General features: G+C 48.7%; 1 protein-coding gene across 2 annotated transcripts in view; it reads right to left on the reverse strand.

Annotated features, from left to right (window-relative positions):
* Positions 1 to 25,313, reverse strand: part of SIPA1 (signal-induced proliferation-associated 1) — a 272,309-nt gene that overhangs the window by 21,434 nt on the left and 225,562 nt on the right. For both annotated transcript variants that reach the window (XM_086938330.1, XM_086938331.1), the window contains exon 11: positions 4,299 to 4,395. In XM_086938330.1, coding sequence (XP_086794456.1) covers positions 4,299 to 4,395 — 97 coding nt within the window. The remainder of the gene's footprint in view (positions 1 to 4,298; positions 4,396 to 25,313) is intronic.

Here is a 25,313-nt window from a genome sequence, read left to right on the forward strand (position 1 = left end):
CGCAAACAGCGGAGATGGAGGATTAATCATCTCTTGCTCTGTAAGAGTCTCGAACTGTGGCTTGCTGGACTGCAAGGGCAATAGAGGCATTGTAGCAAAAGAAGAGGCCGGCGTCGAAATTGTGTCCTGCGTACGCGTCGACGGCATGACAACAATTGACTTTTGCGATGGGATCGGCTTGGATGCCATCGTCGACGAGGAGACCGTCGACGGAGCAGTCTTCATTGGTATTGATGGAGTCATCGTCGACGGAACCTTGACTTTCAATGTCTTCGTCGACGGAGTCATCGTCGACGGAGTCATCGTCGACGGAGCCATCGTCGACGGAGTCATCGTCGACGGAGCGGTCGTCGACGGAACGGTCGTCGACGGAACGGTCGTCGACGGAGCGGTCGTCGACGGAACAGATGGAACAGGTCCCTTCGTCGACGGGATAGCCATCGACGGTGCGCTCGTCGACGAGAGCGTAGACGGAGTCAAAGCCTTCACAACTCTAGTCGACGACGACCGGGTCGTCGACGAGTGAGCTTTTTTCGTCGTTGAAGATGAAATAGGAATCACAGAAGACACAGTCTTAGAGCTGAGAACCACTCTCATCGACGATGAAGACGTCGACGCTAGAGCCGACGACGATCCAGAGGCCAGCGTCGTTGTGACTGTCGTCGTCGATTTGGAACCAGAGACAGCCATTCTCGTCGACGGAGTAGAAACCACCGTCGTCGACGGCAAATCCGTTTTCCTCACAGAAAAACTGGACTTAGAAGCAGAAAGAGCCTGAGAGCTTTGTCTCGTGGGCCCAGACGTGGTAGGCAAAGGTGAAGACACCGCAGGGGTCATTGTGAGGGAAACTTTCCTCTTTTTAAGAAATGGCGAAGGCACCTCCTGCACACTACCACGTTTAGAAGCTGCTTTAGAACGGCCTGACCCAAGACTTTCAGCGTCAGAAATTAAATTATCTTTGTCTTTAAGCCTCTGAAGCCAGACAAGTAAACGGCCTTCTCTGTCCTTTTGAGTTTTCTCTGAGAATTTTCTACAGAGTTTACAGGTACCCACTTCATGGTCCGGATAAAGGCAGTAAATACACTTACTGTGTGGGTCATCATGAAATAATCTCAGCTTTCCACATGAGGAACAAGCTCTGAAGAGAGACTTCTTACTTGAAGACATTTTGGAAGAAACTGGAACACTTGAAGAAAGAAAACTGAGCAGAGCTCAGGGAGACTCCCTTACACACGACGTGCGGTAGAAAATCTGAGGGCTTGAGCTCTGAGGAGAAGGTTCTAGAGGGCTGCTGGCGCCTGATTGGCTGCAGTTTGGACTAACATAATGACAAGGATAGGCTGCATTGGAACTTCTTTTTCCCCATGCATTCCTATGTGGAAACTCTTGGTTAGGTACCAGATGGTTATTGTATGCATTTTTTGGGTTTTTCCTTATTATGTATATATATATTTATTATATATTATTATATATTTAGCTTTTATTGCTATTTTATTTACCGTGGGACTCCCACTCCGACGACGGGGAATATTCAAGCATGTGAATCTATGAAAGACACCCCTAATACTGGAGAATTTGACATACGCCTAGCTAAAAACAATGCTGTTGGTGCAAACTAAGAAGATCATAAAAAGTTCTTACAATAATTCTACTACTCTGATTCTTAATCCACTTAATTAGTAAAAAGTTATTTTCCTGGTCTCCATGTCCTATGTATGTGCCACAGCCCTGAAATACGAGGTCTGTGTGGATGGCAACAAGGTGTCACGCCTAGCACCCAGCCATTCATGCCCATGCTCAACTTCACTCCCTTCGTTTTGCCAACCAGGATACACAGATTTACATGCAACACATGGGATGCTGCGCATGTGAGAATGAAATGGGGTTCGTGCAGGTGTTTGCTTGGGGAGCGCTAGAACTCTTGTTTTGGGATGTGGGTTTATTTTCCATTAACAGACTTCGATTCAGAACACAAAAGAGAAAGGCAGCAATGTTGAAATAAATAGACAGAAAGAGCAAGGTTTTGGCTAAAAAGAGACATGAGGTGAAATCAAGGTTAGGTAGCCAAGGAATTCGACAACCCGGCGTTTGGCAGCGCCTGTCGCCTAAGAACTAGGCTTTTGCCGTCTGTAATTATTATCTTTTTTTTGTTCGGTTTTTTTTAATATACAAATTAAGTACTTCAGTTCAGCCTTGGGCATATTTGTTTGTGAGCGGTTGGGAAGGCACTGGAGCCACCTGGTTCTGAATAAACTATTTATAGAGAATAGGTGTTGCTTGTAGGACTGAATGTCTGTTGCACGTTTTGCGATGGCAAATCCTAAATATAGTGCAGTGTTCCTAACAGCCGCAAGAGGGCAGGATCAGTCCATGACCTATACACTTTCAAGCTCAAATCTAACATTTAATTACAACGCGGTGAATTCGTGTTTCCTGTTATTTTACTTTGTTAGCAAATATCTCATTCATGAGAGATTCCAGGATTCCTATAGGGTTCAGAGAAGGTTGGTCAGGAGGGTTATTTCGCCTGTGTCTCCAGCTCGAAGGGACACGTCACATTGCTAGGAATATGGCAATGCGCCTCTAAAGGCGGTGGATGTCCAGGCTACTCGGCCTCATGGTGTAGTTTCCCACGCCCGCGAAATGGCGTAACCAAACCTTTAAAAAAAACTGCCATTTCCACAAAGGGAAAATCCCGGAGGCGAAAATATTGGTTCTGGCTTTTTGCTTCAGTCTAATTCGTTAAGCTGATTAGGGACATTCATTTTTAAATTCAAAAGAAAGTATCTAAAGGAAGGGAGCGGACATCAGAGAAAGGCGACTCAAATAAAAAAATGCAATTTCCCAAACTTTTATGCCAGGAAATACAATTTGACGTTAGAGGAATCGTGGATTAAGTCCAGGGAGTGTGACCAAAGCTATGTCAGACTGAAGAACACTACTGACCTGTTGTGAGGAACCATTATCATACTTGCCCCTTGTTTACAGCTGGATTTCACACAAAGCTAGGTCACGCTTTTTTAGAGGATCTGCATTTGTGTGAAAAACTGCGACTGTTACTACGTTTATTAGCAAACAATGGTCCTTAGAGTGAGAATATACAGGACAAATGAGACATATGCTTGTCCTGTATATCTCATTTGTCCTGTATATCCTCACTCTAAGGACCATTGTTTGCTAAAATAATTTATACACGGGGTCCTTAGTTACTCATCGGGTCCCCTTGTTTGTTTATAAAAAAACTGTTACTATGTTTACAGCAGGACTCGAGTCGGGGTACCACTTGGGTGGACGGCGTCCCCCCACTTATTTTACCGGGAGCTCGATAACTGGAGCAAATGGAGTCACACATTCACTCTTTGGCCTCTCTAGGGAGAGATCGGAGCAGGGCACAAGTCGTAAAAAAAAAGTGGGGGGACGCTGTCACCGTAAGTGACGTTACGACCGGAATTGACGTCACGAAAGGTGCCGAGCTCCTCGTCCCAGAGAGGCCAAAGAGTGAAGGCCAGCTGTTTGGCAGGGGGGATGGCGTCCCCCCAGTAAAATAAGTGGGGGGACGCCGTCCACCCGCGTGGTACCCCGACTTGAGCCCTGGATCGGAGCTCATTCAGAACGCTGCTCACAAGCTGGCTTCTCTGATGCAATCGCATCTAAGGGGTGAGCGAGGAGAGGCAATGAGTCTGATGGTGCAAGCCACCTTTCGTGACGTAATTTCCTGTTGTGACATCAGTGTCCCCCCACTTCTTTTTTTTAGGACTTGTGCCCTGGTTTACAGCATTGTGAAGCTTCCTTTGTCTAAGGAATTCTGCAGAAAGCTCTAACCAACTTTCAGTCTGCCAAACTGTATGTGTGTGTGTGGGGTGGGGTGTAATTAGCTTTTGATAAACAAAACACTTTTGAAAAGTTTGATTGCCAGCCTTCATGGTTCACAGAGCCATCAAACTTTAAATACATTGATAGGAACACCCTGACACCTGCTCCTGTCAATGTACATGTCCATCAGGGTGATGGCATAAAGTGCCTTGTTGCCCTGATGGACATTAAACTATTGGCTAAACTCTAAATCAAGGCCTAATGTTTAAATATTGTCCTTCCAAAAAATCGCATCCAGAATATCGAGTATCACAGTCGATATTTGGGAAGACTTTATTATGACAGGACAATATTTTGCCACTCCATATTGTGACATGCTTCCTCTTCTATGGGTTGCCATTAATAATAATGTTTCTGAAGTTATTTTTCACCTGCAACAGGTAGGGGGCAGGTGGTGGGGTTGGGGTTAGGGAAGGTCATCTCACCTGTTCGCTGACCACAAGATCCCGATGAGGAATGGATTTAGGAATGAGATCTGGGGCGGCGCCGGTAAATGCAGGTTGATCTTCACACTCCACAATCCTGAAAGAAGCCAAGAGAAGACATTTCACACTGGCAGATATGAGCACAGTCCGAAGTATGGGGTGATTCCAACCGGAGGAATAGTGCAGATGTGAGTGGTATGAGAGAGAGTGAATATAACAGTAAGCTTGAGTCAGGTGAAGAGGACAGAATGTTTCGAATGGAACAGTAGAGAAACACAAGAAATTGGAAAACTGAGTGTAAGAGTGAGATGGAAGACAGGTCAGATCTGAAATAAGGGAGCAAAGATTTGTAACGATGGAAACGAAAATAGGGATCCCATATGTGATCAGGTGAATGCTGGGTGACCAGAGAAGGTGTGTGCTAGACGAAGTAGAGTTTATGGTTGCAATGGGGGACCAGAATCGGGGCTAAGAATGTTAAAGAGGGACTGATGAAGAGGCGGACAATTGTGTGACAAGCATTAACAATCATTTAAACGTTTTACAGGATTGGGGGAGTGTACAGAGAGTGTCAAGCAGTATGGCTCTGGTTCCCCCCCTCTTAGGCCAGTAGAGACAGAAGCTTCCACGCAGGCAACCTAGGGGACGATACTCTCTTATGGGAAAAGTAAGCGTGAAAATAACTTGTCCCTTCGGAGTCTCATCGCCATTGTAGTCAGGGCAGGACATATTAATTTAGGATTTTGTTCAACCATATATAGCTCTTGCTGAATCAAGATAGAGAAATATGCAACTACTGTGAATAGTGTCACACTGCTAAAGAAGAATTACTATGGATGTGGTCTTACGGCTAGAGAGGTCGACCTCAAAGCTGGAGAACCTGGTTCGAGTCTCGGCAGGGTTGTCCAACATCCTGTGATTCTGGACAAATCACTTAATCTCCCTGTGATTAACAATATGAATGTGTCCGTGCGTAACGCAACTGGTGTTCATGTAAAGTGCACTCTAGCTTCGGGTTGAGTCTGCGCTATATAAAACTCCCAAAAACAGAAAACAAAATTTAGTGTGTAAGCCAACCTTTCCTTGAACGTTGGATGATAACAAACCACCTCAAACTCAACGCATCAAACACTGAGATTCGAACTGGCAGAGAATGGAAAAGCTGTGCTCCAAAAAGTAAAAGGCTCAATGAACGTGGAACACTGCCAACAACTACAAAGTAATTCTATCAGTTATCAATGACTCATCCCTCTCTAGTTCCTCAGGTCAACCAAGTAACTAAATCCACATTTAATCCCACGCAGGCATCTGGTGTATTTTTCCACACCTTGGATTCCCACAGAAGATTTAGGCTACTACTTCACTGGTCATGTTGAGACGGACTATGCCAAGGGCTTGTGTCATGGAGTATCAAACTCCGACATGAGACACCTCCAGAGAATCCAGAAAGATGCAGAAAGACGATGAATTCACATAAACCTACGGAATCGCATCTCTCGAGTGCAGAAAGACCTGCGCTGGCTCCCCGTTGTTAGAAGATCCACTTCCAAAATATTAATCTTAACACATAAGGCAATTAAAAGAATCAGACCACTGTTCCTACGACACAAAGTACAATGCACTCTCAGAAGAGGACTCTAGTCCACATTTGCACAACTAACCACACTTTTTTACGAGAAGAAAAGTACATGCAGCACATCTTTCTCCGCCCAAGCGGCTGAACCGTGGAACCCGCTCCAGGCAAGGACACGACTGACTGCTAATCATCTGGGATTCAGGAGGCTGTGAAGACCTGGCTTTTCTTGCCTATATAATTGTATTGGAACCATGTACAAGAGGACTATGCCAACCACCAACATAAGTGGATCATTAAGATTTCATGCTCTTCCTTCAACTACTTACTTCTGACAGATGAACACAAATGCCATTCGTGTCGTTCTGATAGACTTATGAAGAGACAGCAAGAGTTATGATATCCTAAATCCAATATCAACACAGTCGAAACCTGGATTTAGCAACCACGCAGAAGTTACAAATACCGATTAAAGACATAAGCACAGACACTTTTTCTTGACACACATCTAACTGACACCTGTAACAAAATGTTTACTAACATCTGTAAAACTGTAATGCGTATGTTGATTACGCCTGCATATGAACTTTGCATGTCAGGCCTACATTGTAATCTTCAAGCATTTTAGACTGTGAATCTGTGACTCAGGCATGTGCTTGAAGGTTTGCAAGTCAGGGCCACACAACCTACAGCATTTGTTCCTCTTTCTAAACCAAGCACGTGAACGCTCACCCTTAATCCACCAGCTTAACAGCGCAATCACTCAGAAATCCTTACTAAGGTGTAACCGACCGTGTTCATGAAGGGCAAACCGGGCTACTCTATAATCAAACATGGTGTATAATAATGGTCTGAAGGACCGTGGAAGAGAGCAAGCCAATCAGACTACGAACAGCGAGTCAGTGACATCATCTATGCTGGTCATATGATTATTAGGGTGAAACGTATCATTAACTGGAATACGTCTTAACATCCTCAAGTTTAAAGAATTAATACAACACTACACAATTGTGCATCTGAAGGATCATTATAATGCAAGACATGAGCTAGAATTGATTGAATAATATAACTGCGCATGTGTTTTGCTGGATGGTGTAGCTACATAACGTACTTCCATATGTATCTCGTAGTAATGCTCCCTTTGTTTACATTGATTATGAAGTATGTGAAACAAATAATTTTGAAGATTCTGCATCTGTTTGAAGCATCCTGGTCTCTAAAGGATGCAGCCATTTTGTGGGCCTAGCTTTGATGCCAGCACAAGTGTAGATTCTATGTCAGGACCCGGAGAAGAGGATTAGGCTGTTCTTTCTTCTTTAATTTTAACCAGCAGCCATAATACAATCAACAGCAAACACAGAGAAAGACTCTTTTTCATGAAGCCTAGAAAAAAACCCATCTAGTTTGTGTTGCAGTTTTTCAACCAATCAGGCACCTCCTGATATAATAACTGCCAACAATCCCTGCTGGACTTCCTCTTTCTTCGCTGCTGGCAGCCTTCGTCAGTTAACCCCTTTGCCGCGGGGCTAATTCCCCCACGGCGCTGGGGGGAGGGGGGTGCGTGCGCAGCGCCCCAGTGCTTGTGACGAGCTCGGCTTGTCACGCTGCGCGGTGGCGCTGTGCTCATGACGAGCTGAGCTCGTCATGACCATGCCCGTTTTCATGGAACACTCAGCACAGCAGGGGAATTATCCCCGTGTGTGAGCGCCTCGTGGGTCATGACGAGCTCAGCTCGTCATGAGCACAGCGCAACCGTGCCTCATGACGAGCTCGTCATGAGCACGGAAGGTGTTAAGGGCACTTTCCCTCAGTTCTGCTGCCTGGGATTGGGTTTGTCAGCACCTGTGATCTATTGTATTAACGGTCTCTATCGTATTTTTTGGTACATTTAGTATATTTTATTCAGTCTTTGGGCTGGAACTGGTAATCGGAGCACTCGCTCCTCATACGCGGCAGCCGGAACGCTCTGTCGTTCTTATGCGGCCGCAATCGATTGTATAATTGCTGGCTGGAGTGCGCGGCGGTCCGCAGACCGCCCGAGAGCGTGCCTCCCTTCTCTCTCGTCAGCCGCTTTCCTGTTACCAGACGCGGTCGGAGGTCGCGTCAGTTGTGGCTCCCGCCGAGCGCGTCTGCTAGTTCACGCTGACTCGCCCAGCCCAGCCTGGAGAGGAACGCCCCGCGGGGGTAAGGTGGCAGGATCTTTTAGCCTGAATGCGCAAACAGGCCCATGTTTTCTCCCTACTTGTGAAATCTGACGAAATTTATGTACATAGACAGCATTCATTTCCCTTCTTCTCCCACTCCTCTCCCTGTGGGCACCATGGATACTGTAAATTATTGACCGTATCACCCTGCCAGTAAGAACCCGTACCCCTATGCATATGTACAGCCATTCTAGGCACCATGGCCTTTTTACCCATTGGAATCCCCAGCTTCCCTCCTGCGCGTATCTTGCACCCCCTCTCTCATGTATAGACCATGAAACCCTTTCCCTTTGCGCGATCCTGATGTGAAAGGTAACCCTCCTGCTTGACCCAGGCCTTCCCCATTTCCCTCTCGAAGAAGCATCCTTCGCCTCAGCTGACATAGCCCCCCCCCCCCAGTTGTATCTGACTGCCCCTGTTCTCTCATGTACAGGTCATAAGATCTCTCTCTCTCTCTCTCTCTCTCTCTGCGCGACTCTGGCCCTGCACGCACCCTGACCCCCCTCCTTCTCCTCATATGAGCAAGTCATAAACCCTCTTCTTCCGCAAGGCCCCGTCCTTGAGAGTCACGGCCGCGCCTGACCAGCACCTCCTTCCCTTCCATGAATGCCCCTCTATTGACAAGCCCTCCCTCCACGCTCGATTGTCCACGCAGGCATGAATACCACTCCTTTGATGACCCCTTCCCCCGAGTCCGGCTGACCACACATGTCCGAGGCCATCGCCTAAGCCAGGAGATACCATTTACTGCCCTTATTGTATGCCTAGCCACCCCACCCCCTGGGCCATGATCAGGCGTACACATCCTACGAAACACTCAGCTGCGTGATTGCCCTCCCCTCTTATCAGCAGGTCAAGGGTCCCCATTGTAAACGTATGTGGAGTAGGATCATCACGAGGATTATAGGGATGTCTTTCTTTTGCGTCATACTATCCTGATTGTACCATCAAATGTTTTGCAAGGTATAAAGGCAAGAGTCTCAAGCTCACTTGTTAGAGCACCTCCCGAAAGACACTGTGTTTCGTGTCCGAAATGACTGGCTCTCCTCATGAGAAATAAACTCTGTTCTTGATTCCTGCTTCCAGCGCCCGTCTCTTTATTTGGTAACTATTCAGAATGGGAACTAAGAGGCGGTTTGCGCCAGCAGCCTGGGCATCGATAGAATTATGGGCTCACTTTCCACAATTGGCGTCCCAACGCGGGGTCCATCAGTGACATAGGGTTCGGTAAGAGAGATCCAGACGAAGAAGTGAACGTCTAAAATGATCGGAGTATACCTGCCTTGAGAGGGCCCTAGCCCGGCTGCCGATCGACAGAACTTCACCAATTCCGAACGGACCTCTCTTGAGTGACCTATTGTCCTGACTGGAATCCCACAGGAATGCTGCATGGAGTAAGAGAACAATCAGGCGCTGGAGGAGGAAGACGAAGAACTGTCCGTATGGTCCGGTCCGGGTAAGATTAAGTAGGGTGTTTTTACGCCTGATTGGTAGGGTGGCTCTATCCACCTGATTGATTGATTGTTTGTATTGAAAGTCGGTATTTGTATACTGATATTGTTGGTATTGGTTCATTTAGCTTTGAAGGCTACTTGACATATTGGTTCTCTTTTGAGAACGAGACATTCTCTGTTTGCAAACAGCGGCGAATAGGAACGTCGTCCCTCTTTGCAGATAGAGAAGGGTAGGTAATGCAGACTTTTTGTCCCCCGTTGTAATTCGTCATGCCTACCTTTCTCCCCACTGAATTGTTTGAAGTCGATTAATAATCGATTGTTGTTCTTTGAGATCTTCCCTGTCCACAAACAGAGACGAATAGGAATATTCTGTTCCCTTTATGGATAGCGAAGGGCAGGTAATGCAGACATTTGTCCCCGTTGTAATCCGTCATGCCTGTTTTTCTCCCCATTGGTTGGTTGGTTGCCTGGACATTGTTGTCTCAGGAATTGTTTCGTTTGAGGTATTTTCTATTTGCAAACAACGTGAAATAGAAATATTCTGTCTTTGCAAGTAGAAAAGGGTAGGTTATGCCCCTTTGTGAATTCGTCAGTCCTACCCACTCCCCACTGGTTGGTGATTGTGGGGTAGCTCGCATGGTCCGCCCAGGAGACTACCCTTATGGAGGACATATGCTCTCTACTCATGGGCCATTTAGTAGAAAATAGACCGACTGGTCCGTCCAGGAGGCTACCCTAGTAAGTGGAAGTACATCGCTCGGTCTGTCCAGGATGATACCCTAATGAAGGAATATATGTTCCCCTTTTGATCGATAATCTCGTTCCACCCCGGACCATTTATTGGAGGGGACTCGTCTGGTCCGTCCAGATGTACCCCCCTAGTGAAAAGGACACATAAAAATATGAAGTGATCACCGTTCCCTACTAACAGAAAGCTTTAGCTCGAAACACGCTAAGGAAGAGAAAGAAAAATAAAAGGAAATCAGGCTAAGTCAGTAACCCCCTGATGAGCTTTTGACTTCACCAAAAATAAGAAACATTAGAAATAGTTCGTAGTAAGAAATATAAAATGGCGAAAAAGTTTGATAGCACAAAGCAGCCACGAGGTAGCTAGGCTTCACTGCCTATTCCTGCTCCCAACATGTCTGCCTCATTTCCCACCACGCCCAAATAACGGTCACATGAAATAGAAAGCAAACCAATAGGTACCTACCCCCATTCCGGAAGCTCCCGAAGTGCAACAGGTCCGCGGTTACGCCCATCCGGAAGGCGAGGCCTCGAGGCACGAGGGACTCGCCTGGCCACGGTCAGGAGGAGATGATGTTGGGCAGGCGGTCCAAAGGATGACAAGGACCTCTCCATCTTTTCTCTTCTGCCGCCCTGCAGGCCGCGGGGAGAGAGGGGGCTGTCTTGCCTCGGCCACCGACCACCCCTCTCTCTCACCCGATCCGGCTTTTGTCGAAGGCCGAAGCCAAGGCGAGGACGGCGGCAAATCAAGTAGTCCCGCCACATGCCAAATTCGCCGCATGCCATCGCCTGCATAGGTACAGGCAGTCCCGCCACATCTCAAGCCCCCTGGAGAGTTGGAGGTAGTCCCGCCACATGCCAAAAAGGGAGGAGGGGGGGCTGTCTTGCCTCAGCCGCCGACCACCCCCCCCCCCCATCATCAATGGCTGGCACGGCCGATATCGAGACGACGGAGCCGAGGAACGGCGCGGGGTCGCTGGAAGGGGGAGGCGGCGCGAACGACCCTCCCCCACCTCCCTCCAGGTGGAGGCTTCCAGCGACACCCCAACACTCTTTGCTTAAAGAGGGTCAACATCAAAAAGCGGTCTTCTGCCCAGGACGGGCACTCGCTCCATATCGCCTCTCCTCGACCTTGAAGATTCTATAAGAGCCGGGGGGCCCCCGACCCCCTGCATGGGTGCCCCCGCCCCCTTCGCTGGGAACCACGACATCGGTGCTACTCCTGCCGGCACCAGACTTGGATCGGAAATGGCTGAAATGCCGCCACGGCACAGGCTTGTTCAGTTCCGGAGGAACACCAGGATGACCCGGTAGGAAAATTGTTGCCGCCCTTCCCACTCTTTGACTCATGGTCCATATTGTTAGACTGTTAACCACATTGCACGAGACTTTCTGAACTGCCAATGGAAGGTTCTGGGCCAACCATGCGAGACTAGAGACGCCCTGACTGTGCTAGAACTTGCCTGACCCCACCCAAAATGGCGCCGACACAAAATGAGACGTTTTTAATGAACTTTGTTGCACCCTGATTGCGCAGGCTTTTTACCCCGAGATATATATATCGTTTGGATAATGAAAGTAGATATGAAGGATATTGAGTATGTGCTTGGACAATGAATTGACTTAGGGTGGGTACCGATTATGAGTTGGAAAATGAATTGGTGTAATTTAAGGTAATGAATGAACATTGGATAATGTATTTATGAATTTATTAAAAGATGAATTACTGACATGCATCATGCTTGCTCTGTAGGGGAGTTTAATACGATTTTATTGCACTGCCACACTTTATGCAACGAACTGCCACCAGCCTTGTTCTCCTTATGTACAGCTCCAATCTGCTCCGTGGCTAGTCCACTGGGTTGTAGGCCTGTATTTATACGTCAACACTTTTTTATTAAAAGTATTTTGAAAACGAAAGAATAGTTGTAGCGGTTGCATTAATGAGTTTTGAATGTATTACTACTGTGAGCAACGAGAAAGTATGATGAAGATTAAAGGTTAAAAAGGACCCGATATTTAGCAGCCACACTATGTGTCACAGGCAGCCGGAAAAGTGCTTTAGAAGCCCTAAAAACGACACCGCGGAAATGCCACCTGATCGCCACCCTTGTACCCGATCAAAAGGGGTTACGACCAAGTAACTCATGTAGATACGCAGATCGTCAATGATTATCTGTCTGACATTTCTGGTCCCTCTGGGCTTAAACGCCGCGATGGTAGAGAAATGCACTACGTGGAGATAGGTCGAGTATGTGGTAGGTAAAAACATTTCCGGATTACTGCATGCTGATGAGGTTTGAATATTGCCCCCCCCACCCCTTCTTTCTCCTCCCTTCTGCAGGTTACGTCGGAACCTTGGCTGATGTATGGAAGGACGATGACCGAACCGCCAATGAGAAGGGGAAGAAGGGAATATGAGTATGATCCTTATGACAAATAAAAGTTTAAAAAAAAAAAAAAAAAAAAAAAAAAAAGAGACGTAGACTTAAACATGACTGTTCCTCCTTAGAACATAGCAACTGGGAGGATGGACTGACATAGAAACTGGACAGGTACTGAATGACGAAAATTTGACTAGAAAGGACGCGTTAAATAATGAAACTGGACGTTTTGACTAGGTAGGGAAAGGACAAAGAAAATTGTACGGGTAAGGGTTGCCACGGCACCACCCGCCTAGGAAGTTAGAAATGTTGCCGATGTTCAAAATGCACTGCCCCCTTTCTCACACTCTTACAGATATAGCCAAGCTGTCCGACTGTTTTCCCGATCAATATTTGCCGTTGCCTCAGCCTGGAGAACTTCCCACCAAAGGAGGGAACAGAAAAATGGTCTAAGATCCAACCTTGGGTAACTAGCGCGACCAGGTTAATTTCTGATCAACCAACCGAGGTGTGAGTATTGGTAATTGGGAACGCTCGCAGGCGTGACAAGCGAGAAGGGAAAGGGGGGAAGAGCAGAAGGAGCTAAGCACGTAGATAAATAGGATAGTAAAGGTACGTAGGATATATATAAAAACAGATCTTGTAGACTAACAATTGTTTCCTGTCTTGTCGTGAATGTCTTATATATGCGTAATATATGTGCCGTCTTCCCTGTCTGAGTTTGTGTGTGTGTAACGTACGAATTTATGTCTCCCCTCTGTCTGTATCTGCATGTTACCTGACCTTTGCCGTTCTGTGTTGTGAGCGCACTAAATGACCTATTTTCGTACACGTCTCTCTCTCTCTCTCTCTCCACCCCTTTTTATCTCTCTCTCTCTCCCTCTCTCTCTCTCTCTCTCTTTACATGTCATACGTGTACCGAATGGCTCGTTTAGATTGCGGACGACTCTCACTCTCTATGAGAGTCTCCCTATTTTCCCTCCCTCTTTTTGGTAAAATTGTGCCCCACCGGCACCAGTCTGATTTGATACATATTTGAACGCGAAGGTGTTCAGCGAAATTGACCGAAACTAAAATGACCGTATCTCGCCATGTTACTGCCTCTCCTTTCTGCAAAATGAATGAACTTGAATTGGCTGAGAAGGAAAGGACAGGTAAGACGACTAAAGTCCCCCAAATCAGGCCATTTATAGGGGAACTGTATGTCAATGGCATCCTATGTCTGTTCTTCAGAGACGAACGCCAACGTCTAGATTGACACCCAATACCCAGATTGCCCCACCCCTTTGCACCCAAGCGCAAACGCCCGAAGCATCCCCGCCCCATTTTTGATAGAACCACTTCTGCTGTCCCGGGTATAAACATAATGACCATGAGTAGCTGTTGACCCTTGAGGAAATCTTGTTTTGCCCGACTCTCGACGATAGCACCCCCGCCCTGTCTGAAAATATTAGCCAGTCCTGAAGGGAAATGCTCTGTAATGTTGAATAAGATGTAACGCACAGTTGATGGAAATGTCATTTATCCTCACGTGAGTTATAAATAGGACAATGAATAAACCTGCCATAAACTCAGTAGGAATGCTGACACATGCACTGCTTGGTAATAGACCTCTGACTGTGACCGATGAGCATAAAATATCAAATGCGTAGAATTAAGGGAGGAATTCATATACGTAGATGTCTTCTTCTGCCATTTCTCTAAAACGTTGTCTTGTACCTATTCAAAGATTCACGATCACCGGAGGAGATGGGTCAGACGTGACGTTCAGCCTGACTGCAGACCTTGGGACACGTATGACATCGACCAGAGGTGGAGCTGCAGAGCAACAAGACACGGGACGAGACCGCAATTTTAACGTGGAAAATGAAAAATGACGGGCCGCCTTGAAGCCCTCCGACTGCTAACCCACGTGTGCCTGGAGTCTCCGTCCGCCTTCTTTGGGCCCGATTGATGGGCCTGCCTGCTTGTTATCCTTTGCTCCCTTGGTCCCTTTTGTGTGTCCCAGGAACTCTGACCCAACTCCGCTCATTCTCTCTCCTATCGACTATTTGAACAACATCCACCCACCTTCCCACGTGACTTTTTGCCAAAGGAAAGAGCTGCAATTATATGGGAAGAGGGTGTTGCCACAGAACTATAGGCGCCGAGCATAAGGCGCCGCCAAACGGACTGTTTAGGGAACAGGACTGTGGTCTAACAGCAGAGGACTGACCGCACCCTGCAACGCGTAAGGATCGAACCGAGCTGGACCTATAGCTCCACCGCCGGTGCTCAACAGTGCCAACGAAAGTACCCGGATTAGAGCCTACCAGTGATGGCTCGCTGATAAAAGACACTGTGACGAAGAGATCTTGTGTATGAACTGAATTCCGCTCTCAACTACCTGGTCAAAACTGTTCATTGGTCACATTTTTTAAGTCAGAAAGATTTATGCTATGTAGTGCGTTTAATTGCCAGGAACACAACGAAAAATTAATTTCCTATGTACTGCATTCTTCCCATCACCTTAACTGTCTATGATTGTACGCCACATGTTAGTATCGACAAAGTGCTAATTCGTTAACGATGCTTGTCTACCTGTAATGCCATCAGCTGCAAAAATGATTGCTGCTATGTAAAAAGGGGCGACTGTGAAATCTGACGAAATTTATGTACATAGACAGCATTCATTTCCCTTCTTCTCCCACTCCTCTCCCTGTGGGCACCATGGATACTGTAAATTATTGACCGTATCACCCTGCCAGTAAGAACCCGTACCCCTATGCATATGTACAGCCATTCTAGGCACCATGGCCTTTTTACCCATTGGAATCCCCAGCTTCCCTCCTGCGCGTATCTTGCACCCCCTCTCTCATGTATAGACCATGAAACCCTTTCCCTTTGCGCGATCCTGATGTGAAAGGTAACCCTCCTGCTTGACCCAGGCCTTCCCCATTTCCCTCTCGAAGAAGCATCCTTCGCCTCAGCTGACATAGCCCCCCCCCCCCCCCCCCAGTTGTATCTGACTGCCCCTGTTCTCTCATGTACAGGTCATAAGATCTCTCTCTCTCTCTCTCTCTCTCTCTGCGCGACTCTGGCCCTGCACGCACCCTGACCCCCCTCCTTCTCCTCATATGAGCAAGTCATAAACCCTCTTCTTCCGCAAGGCCCTGTCCTTGAGAGTCACGGCCGCGCCTGACCAGCACCTCCTTCCCTTCCATGAATGCCCCTCTATTGACAAGCCCTCCCTCCACGCTCGATTGTCCACGCAGGCATGAATACCACTCCTTTGATGACCCCTTCCCCCGAGTCCGGCTGACCACACATGTCCGAGGCCATCGCCTAAGCCAGGAGATACCATTTACTGCCCTTATTGTATGCCTAGCCACCCCACCCCCTGGGCCATGATCAGGCGTACACATCCTACGAAACACTCAGCTGCGTGATTGCCCTCCCCTCTTATCAGCAGGTCAAGGGTCCCCATTGTAAACGTATGTGGAGTAGGATCATCACGAGGATTATAGGGATGTCTTTCTTTTGCGTCATACTATCCTGATTGTACCATCAAATGTTTTGCAAGGTATAAAGGCAAGAGTCTCAAGCTCACTTGTTAGAGCACCTCCCGAAAGACACTGTGTTTCGTGTCCGAAATGACTGGCTCTCCTCATGAGAAATAAACTCTGTTCTTGATTCCTGCTTCCAGCGCCCGTCTCTTTATTTGGTAACTATTCAGAATGGGAACTAAGAGGCGGTTTGCGCCAGCAGCCTGGGCATCGATAGAATTATGGGCTCACTTTCCACATACTCAGCCCATATGTATTGAAGGGCGTTTTGCTGGGTTGTGAAGACCACCAGTAGCCAGCTAGGGCAGGGTTTGATCATCCCTCATATACCTGGATCAGTGCTACTGTGAAAGGGAGTTTTGCCGCCCCCCCCCTCCCTCCCGGTTCAGATCCTGTGAAGCAGGCTCACAGGTGTGGTGTTGGCTCTGTGCATTAACAGGCACCTCCCCAGACCCTCGCCTGGGTAGGCCTCCCTCTCTAGGGACTTTACTCCTGGGTCCCAGCCCAACTTTACAAGCCCTCTCACCAGGTGGGTGACCACCATGCTACTTCCCTGACACCTACCTCTGTCCTCAGCGCCTCCAGATTCCCTGCATGATGGAGGAGTTCGACGACTACTATGAGGAGGAGGAGGAGTAGCAGTATTTCCCGCTCACGGACGACTTGTGACGAGGTGGACGCCTCCATTGTCAGTCCGGTCTCATAGGCGGTGGCCCCTTTGGAGAAGAGGTTCAAGGACCTGGCACAGAAGTGTCTTCAACCCCTCCGGGCGAGGGAAGAGCTTCTAGGGTCCTCCGCCCCAAACCTCCAGAGCAGGCCTCCGATCCCACCTCTGAGAAACCACGCAAGCACCCACATCCGGAGGGGGTGGACTTGGACGTGTTCAACAGACTAAAACAGGCGCTCTTTGACACCAAATCCAATATGGCGCCATCAATGGCCTCACCAGTTCTCCCGCCCCCAGAGGGTCAGTTTGCAGCGGCCTCCCGCAGCCCTCCGACGATTCCCAGGTTGGGTCTGACGGGGATTCTGATCACGGCAGGTCCTGGCGGCCCTCCCCCTCTCGGCCCGATTCCGCCACAGGACTCCGACCCAACGGGAGACACCCAGTCCGATCTTTTAGATCCGGAGGATCTCCTACACCACCGTTCCTCAGAGTGGGAACTTTGCGAGAAAGTGGCCAAGTATGCAGCGAGTCGGTTGCGGAAGCCCCTAGACCAGGAGATTCGTTTCCGCCTTAGGGCGGAATGCCCGCGCCCATCTCTCGACGGCAAGGTGGCCGTGACTCCTGAGATCGACACAAAGATGGCGACTTTCCTTACTAAATATATTAAGGATCCGAAGAAGGGCATTGACAGGTCCTGGAGGGCATGCCAGGACAAGCTGTTAGATGCCACAGGGCCATTGGTCAAAATCTTTGACATGGGGGAGGATGCCAAGGCGGCTGGGGTATTAATCCCGCCAGATGTCCTCTCTAGTTGGGCCCAGAGAGATATAATCATTCTGGGGAAAGCAAATTGTGCCGTCTCTGAGAGGCACAGGTCGCTTCTCATCAAACTGGACCGAAAGCTCGGCGAACTTACCACCTCCGAGGCAGGTCAAGTGGCTCAAGGCGGCCTCTTTGGGGACCCGTTTGTGAAGGAGCTTAGTAAGTTTGTCTCTACTTTCAACTCCTTGGATAAAGCGCAATCCACAGTGAAACGCATTTTCAATGCGCAGGTTTTCAGCGGGCCGGCCATGGTAGGGGGTGCTCGGCTGGCCACTCATCACAGACCGCCTCCGGCAGGAGCCAACAGTCACAGAGAAGACAGTACCAATACTCCTCGCACTTCGGTGGTTTCAATCCCACCAGAAGTCATTCACAGCACAGAAGCCAATGCAAAGGAGCTTGGGGTGGTGGCCCTCCCTCCTCTCATGGTGAGTCCTTCTATTGTCTCATGTCATTTCTTGGGGGGCAGACTAGCTCAGTTCCTAGACAATTGGCGGACCCTCACGACCAACGCTTGGGTACTCCAAACGGTGCAGGGTTTCCACATAGAGTTTTATGGCTCCCCTGTCCAGGTTCCTGATACAACAGGAGGTGCAGGAACTCCTGGACAAACAGGAAATCTGCCTCGCCTCTACCCATCCAAGAGCCTTCTTGAGCAATCTCTTCCTGGTGTAGAAGCAAGACTGAGGCCAGGAACCGGTGATAAACCTCAGAGAGTTCAACAAGTGGTTGGTCTACCACCACTTCAAGATGGAGGGTATTCTCCTGCTTCGCGACCTGGTGCGTCCCAATGACTGAATGGTCTGCTTAGACCTCAAGGACGCATACCTTACTTTCCCCATCTTCTCTCCTCACCATCGTTTCCTCCAGTTTCGGTGCAGGGCCAAACTTTCGAATTCACCTCTCTTCCCTTTGGCCTGTCATCAGCACTGTGGTGCTGCACCAAGGTCCTGCACCCGGTAGTGGAGAGGTTGAGGTTGCAGGGCGTCAGGATGATAGTTTATCTGGACGACATACTGTTCATGCATCAGTGTCCGCGAACTTTGGCGCAACAGCTCCAGTTGGCAGTGCTTTTCCTTCAGTCACTAAGGTTTGTGATCAACCAGGCAAAGTCCTTCCTGCTTCCCGCTTGTTCTATCACCTTCCTAGGGTTTGGGATCAATTCCGTGGTGGCGACGTTAAGTCTTCCCTCCAGGAAGATGGTGAAAATTCGTCACGAGATATGTCAGATCCTACGGAAGCCATAGACCTCCCTGCGAAGCATCATCAGGGTGGTCGGGCTATTGTTGGCTTCAATCCAGGCCATCTTCCAGGGTCCTCTTCATTTCCGGGCCCTTCAGAGACTCAAAGTGTCTCACCTGCGCAGGACCTTTTTCTATGCCCAGCGGGTGCCTTTGTCCGAGGAGGCGTAGGAGGAGCTCCATTGGTGGTTGTCCCACATAGAGGCTTGGACCGGGTGGGCCATATTCAGTTCCCTTCCGGCCCATATGATCGAGTCGGACGCCAGTGGTGCTGACTGGGGAGCTCGTTGTGGGGAGTTCACCACAAGAGGAGGCTGGTCCGCCGCAGAGTGATCACTCCACATCAACTGCCTAGAGCTCATGACGGGCTCTTTTGCGGTCTATTGCTGGACCAGGAACGGGGCTCAGTCATGTTTCCTTCTGAAGATGGACAACGTGGCAGCAGTCCGCTACATAAACCACCCGAGGGGGGTGGGTAACCCGCTGCCTGGCCCTGGCAGATCTTGCCAAGGACTTCTGAGTACTGCCTGGCCCATCAGGTTTTGGTGATAGTGGAACACCTCCCAGGAGTAGCCAACCAGGTGGCAGGCTGGCACTCCTGACATCTTCGAAACTCTAGCCTGTGGAAACTGTTCCCTCCAATATTCTGAGCCCTTCAGGATCCATGGGGGCCCTTTTCCGTCAACCTGTTTGCGTCTCGCCTCAACCACCAGCTTCATAGGTACTTCAGCTGGAGTCTGGACCCGGGCGGAACGGCCACCGATACATTCCTTCAGGATTGGTCCCCCAAGCAGGGTTATGCCTTTCCCCCCTTCACCATGATAATGTGATTAGCAACTCAGGTCCGTCGTCAGAAGGCATATCTTGTGGTGATAACCACGGTCTGGAGAGTGCAAGCGTGGTTTCCAGTTCTGATGGAACTTTCTTGAGCTTCTCCAATCCGTCTACTCCAGCTCCCTCATCTCATGAGCGATCCAGCCAGCAACCCTCATTCCCTGATGGTGAACGACTCCCTACCACTAATGGCGTGGAGTATTACCGGGCAAGATAGACGGTCCCAGGACTTTCGAGACACGCTGCAGAACTCTTCTCCCGGGCATGGACAGATTGCACGGTTAAACGTTACCGATCAACCTGGCCTCAATGGATGGGTTGGTGTCTGCAGCGGGGTCTGGATCCCGTGGAGGCTGACGTTGTCCACATCCTGAATTTTCTGGCCCAACTAGCTTCAGAGGGTCTGGCATACAGGACGATTAATACCTTCCGGTCTGCAATTTTGGCCAGGCACACTATGGTGGCGGACGATCCGGTGGGGGACCACCCGCCAGTGAGGAAACTTATGCGCAGTATCCAGGTGTCACTTCCTCCAGAGCTGAGATATTCAGTCCTCTGGGACGTCAACAAGGTCTTGAATCTTCTATCCGAATGGCCTAGCAATAAGTATTTGTCGCGCAAGAAACTGTAATCTAAACTGGCCATGTTGTTGTGCTGGGTGTCCTGTAGACAGGTCTCAGATGTCAGAGCCCTGGATATTTCTGGGCAATCGTTCACTCCCTACGGTGTCACTTTTCACATTTCCCTGTGTACCAAATGCCAGTCAAGGGTAATTTCCTACCCAGCTTTTCCTGGAGCTCCTAAATTCTGGGTCGTGAAATGTATCAAAGACTATGAAGCCATGATGGCGGATGTGCGCCCACATGGAGAACGCCAACTTCTATTTGCTCTGAGGAAACTGTTTCAAGCGGTCTCATCCCTAACCATTGTACGATGGGTCCGCTGGGTGATGCTGGAGGCTGGCATCGATACAAAGGTGTTTGGGGCACACTCAGCAAGAGGTGCCATGGCATCTAAGGCTTTCATGCTAGCAGCTCTCTTGGAGATCATTTTTAATGCGGCAGACTGGTCATCGGACTCAACCTTCAAGAGGTTTTACTTTAAACCAGTCTCCTCCTTAGCGACCCTAGTCGTAGATAAGCTTTGAACTAGCCTAATCCTCGCCTCCGGGTCCTGACATAGAATGAAAAATGTTCTAGCTTTCAATTCTATTAAGGACACGGAGGCGAGGATTAGCCAACCCTCAGGAGTAGCGTGGACCCACAAGGGCTGGTCAGACATACTTCAGATAAAAGTAAAGCACTTTCCTGGTTTTCATGTGTTTATATAATGCTGTGCACAATAATCTCTTCACGCGCAGGGTATTATGACCTCTTTTCTGTCCGTAGGTGCAGAGTCCTCGAAGCAGGATTAAAGATCTTCCGCAGTCAGTGTGAGAAGTTGGCCTGGCATATGCTGTCCACTATTCTAGTGGGCACCTTGCACCAGTCCAAACGAACCTTATTGATGGTAGGTTTAAAAACAAACGATTTAGAAAGCTATCCTAGTGGTAGCTGTGGAGAGCAGCCTTCATGCTAAGTCTTGAAGGAATATAAGTAAGCTTGTTTTACCAGTCTATAATCTCATGAATGACCAAATGAAAGGAGAACCACACCAGGTATATATATAAAATATATGTATTTATTCTAAACACATCCCTCTAGTCTCTTTATGAGGTTATAGGCAAAAGTACATACAGTAAACTTATTTAGCACACAGTAAAGTGGTATAAGAACCACGACTGACATAGATAAAAGGCCTAGAGCCTTCAGAACCACTGGGCCCACCAGGAACGACCCAAGGTAGTGACCCACGGGGGACGCGTGCAGTGTCTAAACACAGCCGCAAATCACTATTAACTTCTATGGGGAAATCGCAGTTGGAAAATTACAGAATAAGGACACTTGGAAGAGGACTTGGAGCAAACCCCTTTAGAACTAGGCAGTTCTAGAGTTAATACCCATGGAAGCACCGGAGTACTCGAGTTACCTCACCCAGGGAAGCTGGGTGGATAGGTGTCTTTTGATGTCGGGTTTAGTCGTCGTTTTCAATGGCGATCTGCTGCAAAGTGCTGCTGGCGACCAAGTCGGAAGTGTCCGGATGGATCCAAGGGTGAATTTGAGATCTGAAGAACCTGAAAGCAGAGGGGACAGAGTCTGGGTCACTTGCCAGTGACCAGGAAGGCGATGAGCAGATGCCCACCGATGTCGGGTGCTTTCAGATGAAGAAAGTGAAGCTTGACTCTTCAGCCACGAGGACCAGGAGGCGTCGACGATGACCAGGTGCTGGATTCGAGCTGTTCCACGAAGGATGTTGAGTGCTGCGGTGTCGGTATACGGATTGGACCCAACAATCCTTGGCAACAGTAACCCACGCTGAAAGCAAAGATTGGCTTCAGTGCAGACCAAAAAGGTCTGAGGCACTCACCACTTGGTGGGGAGTCAGGGCATATCAGGAGCAACCAGGAAAGCCCAAGAAACAGAAGAGTTACCTTCGTGGGGACCCACCAGTCGACGGACCACGGATCGCGAAGGAGCCTCGAGCGGAAATGCTAGAAGCGGGCCCAGGGAACACTCGTGGAGTGTAGGTCAACAATCTTCGGTGCAAATGGTGCTCGGGGCTTGGACTACAAGTAGCCAACTTCGGAAAGCTCGGGAAGTGGATGCACTTGCAAATGTGCACGGTGTCCAGGAGTTCCGGTTCCACGTCGCTCGTGAGAGCTGCAGGTCTCAGCTTTGCTGGGATCTCGTGTCGGCCTCTGAGAAGTCTGGAAGTCAGTGTCCTGAGTCGCAAACCGTTGGGATTCAGCGGGAGCCTTGGAAATGCAGACACCCTTCATCTGTTTTAGCCATAAGAGGGGCTTATGGTTAGTCTGAACAGTGAAGTGAGTGCCAAACAAGTATGGCCTCAGCTTCTTCAGAGCCCAAACCACAGCAAAGGCCTCCCTCTCGATAGCTGACCAACGTTTCTCTCTAGGGGTCAGCCATCTGCTAATAAAAGCTACTGGCTGGGCCTGACCTTCATCATTCAATTGCGACAGCACAGCCCCTATACCCAACTCAGATGCATCTGTTTAGACAATGAATTCCTTGGAGTAGTTAGGACTTTGCAGAATTGGTGCAGTGCACATGGCCCGCTTCAGTCATCAAATGCCTTTTGACAGCTTACTGTCCACTGAACTTTCCTAGGCATTCTTTTAGAAGTTAAGTCATTCAGGGGTGTCACAATGGAACCATACCCCTTGACAAATCTCCTGTAGTACCCAGCCAGGCCCAAGAAAGCTCTGATCTGAGTCTGGGTAGTTGGAGCAACCCGTTCCATGATGGTCTGGAGGATTTTGCTCTGTAATTGTTGAACCTGGCACTTAGTGGCCATGATAGTTAGGCCCGCTTTCTGCAGGGCCTCTAAAACATTTCTCAGGCGGATCAGGTGATCCTTCCAGGTGGAGCTATAGACAGCAATATCATCTAGATATGCTGCACTATAGTCTTCCAGGCCTGTTAGGACATTGTTCCCTAACCTTTTAAAAGTGGCAGGTACATTCTTCAGACCAAAGGACATTACCACAAATTGATAGTGCCCACTAGGGGCTGAGAATGCTGTCTTTGCATCATCAGCTAATCAGTAGCCAGCTGTAAGATCAAAGGTGCTCAGAAATTTGGCTGAGGCCAACATATCTATAAGCTTGTCTGCTCTTGGGATTGGGTGGGCAACTCAGTCCTAGTGACTGCATTGAGACCTCTCTAGTCAACACAAAACCTCATCTCCCTCTTACCACCCTGGATTTGAGGTTTAGGTACCAAGACTACTGGACTAGCCCAAGGGCTATCTGAGGATTCAATAACTCCCAAATCCAACATTATCTGGACTTCAGTCCTGATACAGCCCCTAACATGATCAGGTTGCCTGTAAATATTATTTTTAACAGGCAGACTGTCCCCAGTGTCCACTTCATGAGAGCACCAGGTGGTCTGACTTGGAGTCAGAGAAAACATATGTCTGAACTGATTGAGAACGTGTCTGCAATCAGTTTGCTGCTGATCAGTGAGGCTGCCTGCCAAGGCTACACCATCTACTGATCCATCATTAGGGTTCTGTGAGAGCAGGTCATGGAGGGGATCACTCTCTTCCTCTTGACCCTCATCAGTAGCCATGAGCAAGCCCATGTCTGTCCTGTCAACATATGGTTTCAGTCTGTTGACATGAACCACCCTATGGGGGCTCCTGGGAGTTCCAAGATCTACCAAATAGGTAACCTCTCCCTTCTGTTCAACAATAGTGTGGGGGTCCACTCCACTTGTCTTGGGGTGCTGCTGGGGCCACTGGCTCCAACACCCACACTTTCTTTCCTGTCTGGTAAACAGTCAGTACAGCCTTTTGGTCATGTCAATCTTTCTGTAATTCCTGGCTTGCCTAAGGTTTTTAGTTGCCTTTTTTATATACTCAGCCATCCTGGAGCGGAGACCAAGTATGTAGTCCATTATGTCCTGGTTAGGGGGTTTGAGAGGTAACTCCCATCCCTCCTTCACCAGACACAAAGGGCCTCTTACAGGATGCCCAAACAGAAGTTCAAAAGGGCTGTAGCCAACCCCCTTCTGGGGAACCTCCCTGTATGCAAATAAAAGGCAGGGTAGTAGGATGTCCCATCTCTGCCTACGTTTTTCTGGGAGACCCTTGATCATACCCTTTCAGGTTTTGTTGAATCTTTCAACTAAACTATTGCATTGTGGGTGGTAGGGTGTGGTGGATTTGTAATTCACTTCAAACTCCTTCCACATTGCAGTTAAGTAACTAGACATAACGTTTTCACCTATGTCAGATACTACCTCTTTAGGGAAACCCACTCTTGAGAACACTCCCAAAAGGGCTCTTGCCACAAAAGGTGCTGTAGCGGTCCTAAGGGATATAGCCTCTGGGTACCTAGTGGCATGGTCCACCACCAATAGGATAAACCTGTGCCCAGATGCTGTCTGAGGACCCATTGGTCCAACAATGTCAATCCCACTCTCTCAAAGGTAACCCCCATCACAGATAGCGGTATCAGGGGGGCTTTGTGGTGCCACCTGCTTTGCCACTGGCTTTACAGGTGACACAGGAAGGACAAAACTCCATTGTGTCTTCAGACATTTGGGGCCAGTGAAAGTGATGGACAATCCTGTCCCAAATCTTGTTCTGGCCCAGGTGTCCTGCTAAAGGAATATCATGGGCTAGTGTCAATAGGAAGCCCCTGAACTTCAAAGGTATAGCCAATCTCCTGGCTGCACCAGGCTTGGGGTCTCTACTCTCTGAGTACAGGAGTTCATCATTCCAATAAATCATAAGGGTGCCACTAGCATTCCCAGCAGCAGCTTGCTGTCTGAGGGGTTCAAGAGAAGGGCAGCTCAGCTGCTCCTGACTCGGATCTGCCCTGGAAAGGCCCCCTGTCCCCAAGAACTCAACCTGATCAGGCTCAAACTCCTCTGGGACAGTTCCTTCTACAGGAGCACAATCATCTCCCTCAAG

The sequence above is a fragment of the Lissotriton vulgaris genome, chromosome 9 (assembly GCF_964263255.1).
Source record: "Lissotriton vulgaris chromosome 9, aLisVul1.2, whole genome shotgun sequence".
NCBI classification, from domain to species: Eukaryota; Metazoa; Chordata; class Amphibia; order Caudata; family Salamandridae; genus Lissotriton; species Lissotriton vulgaris.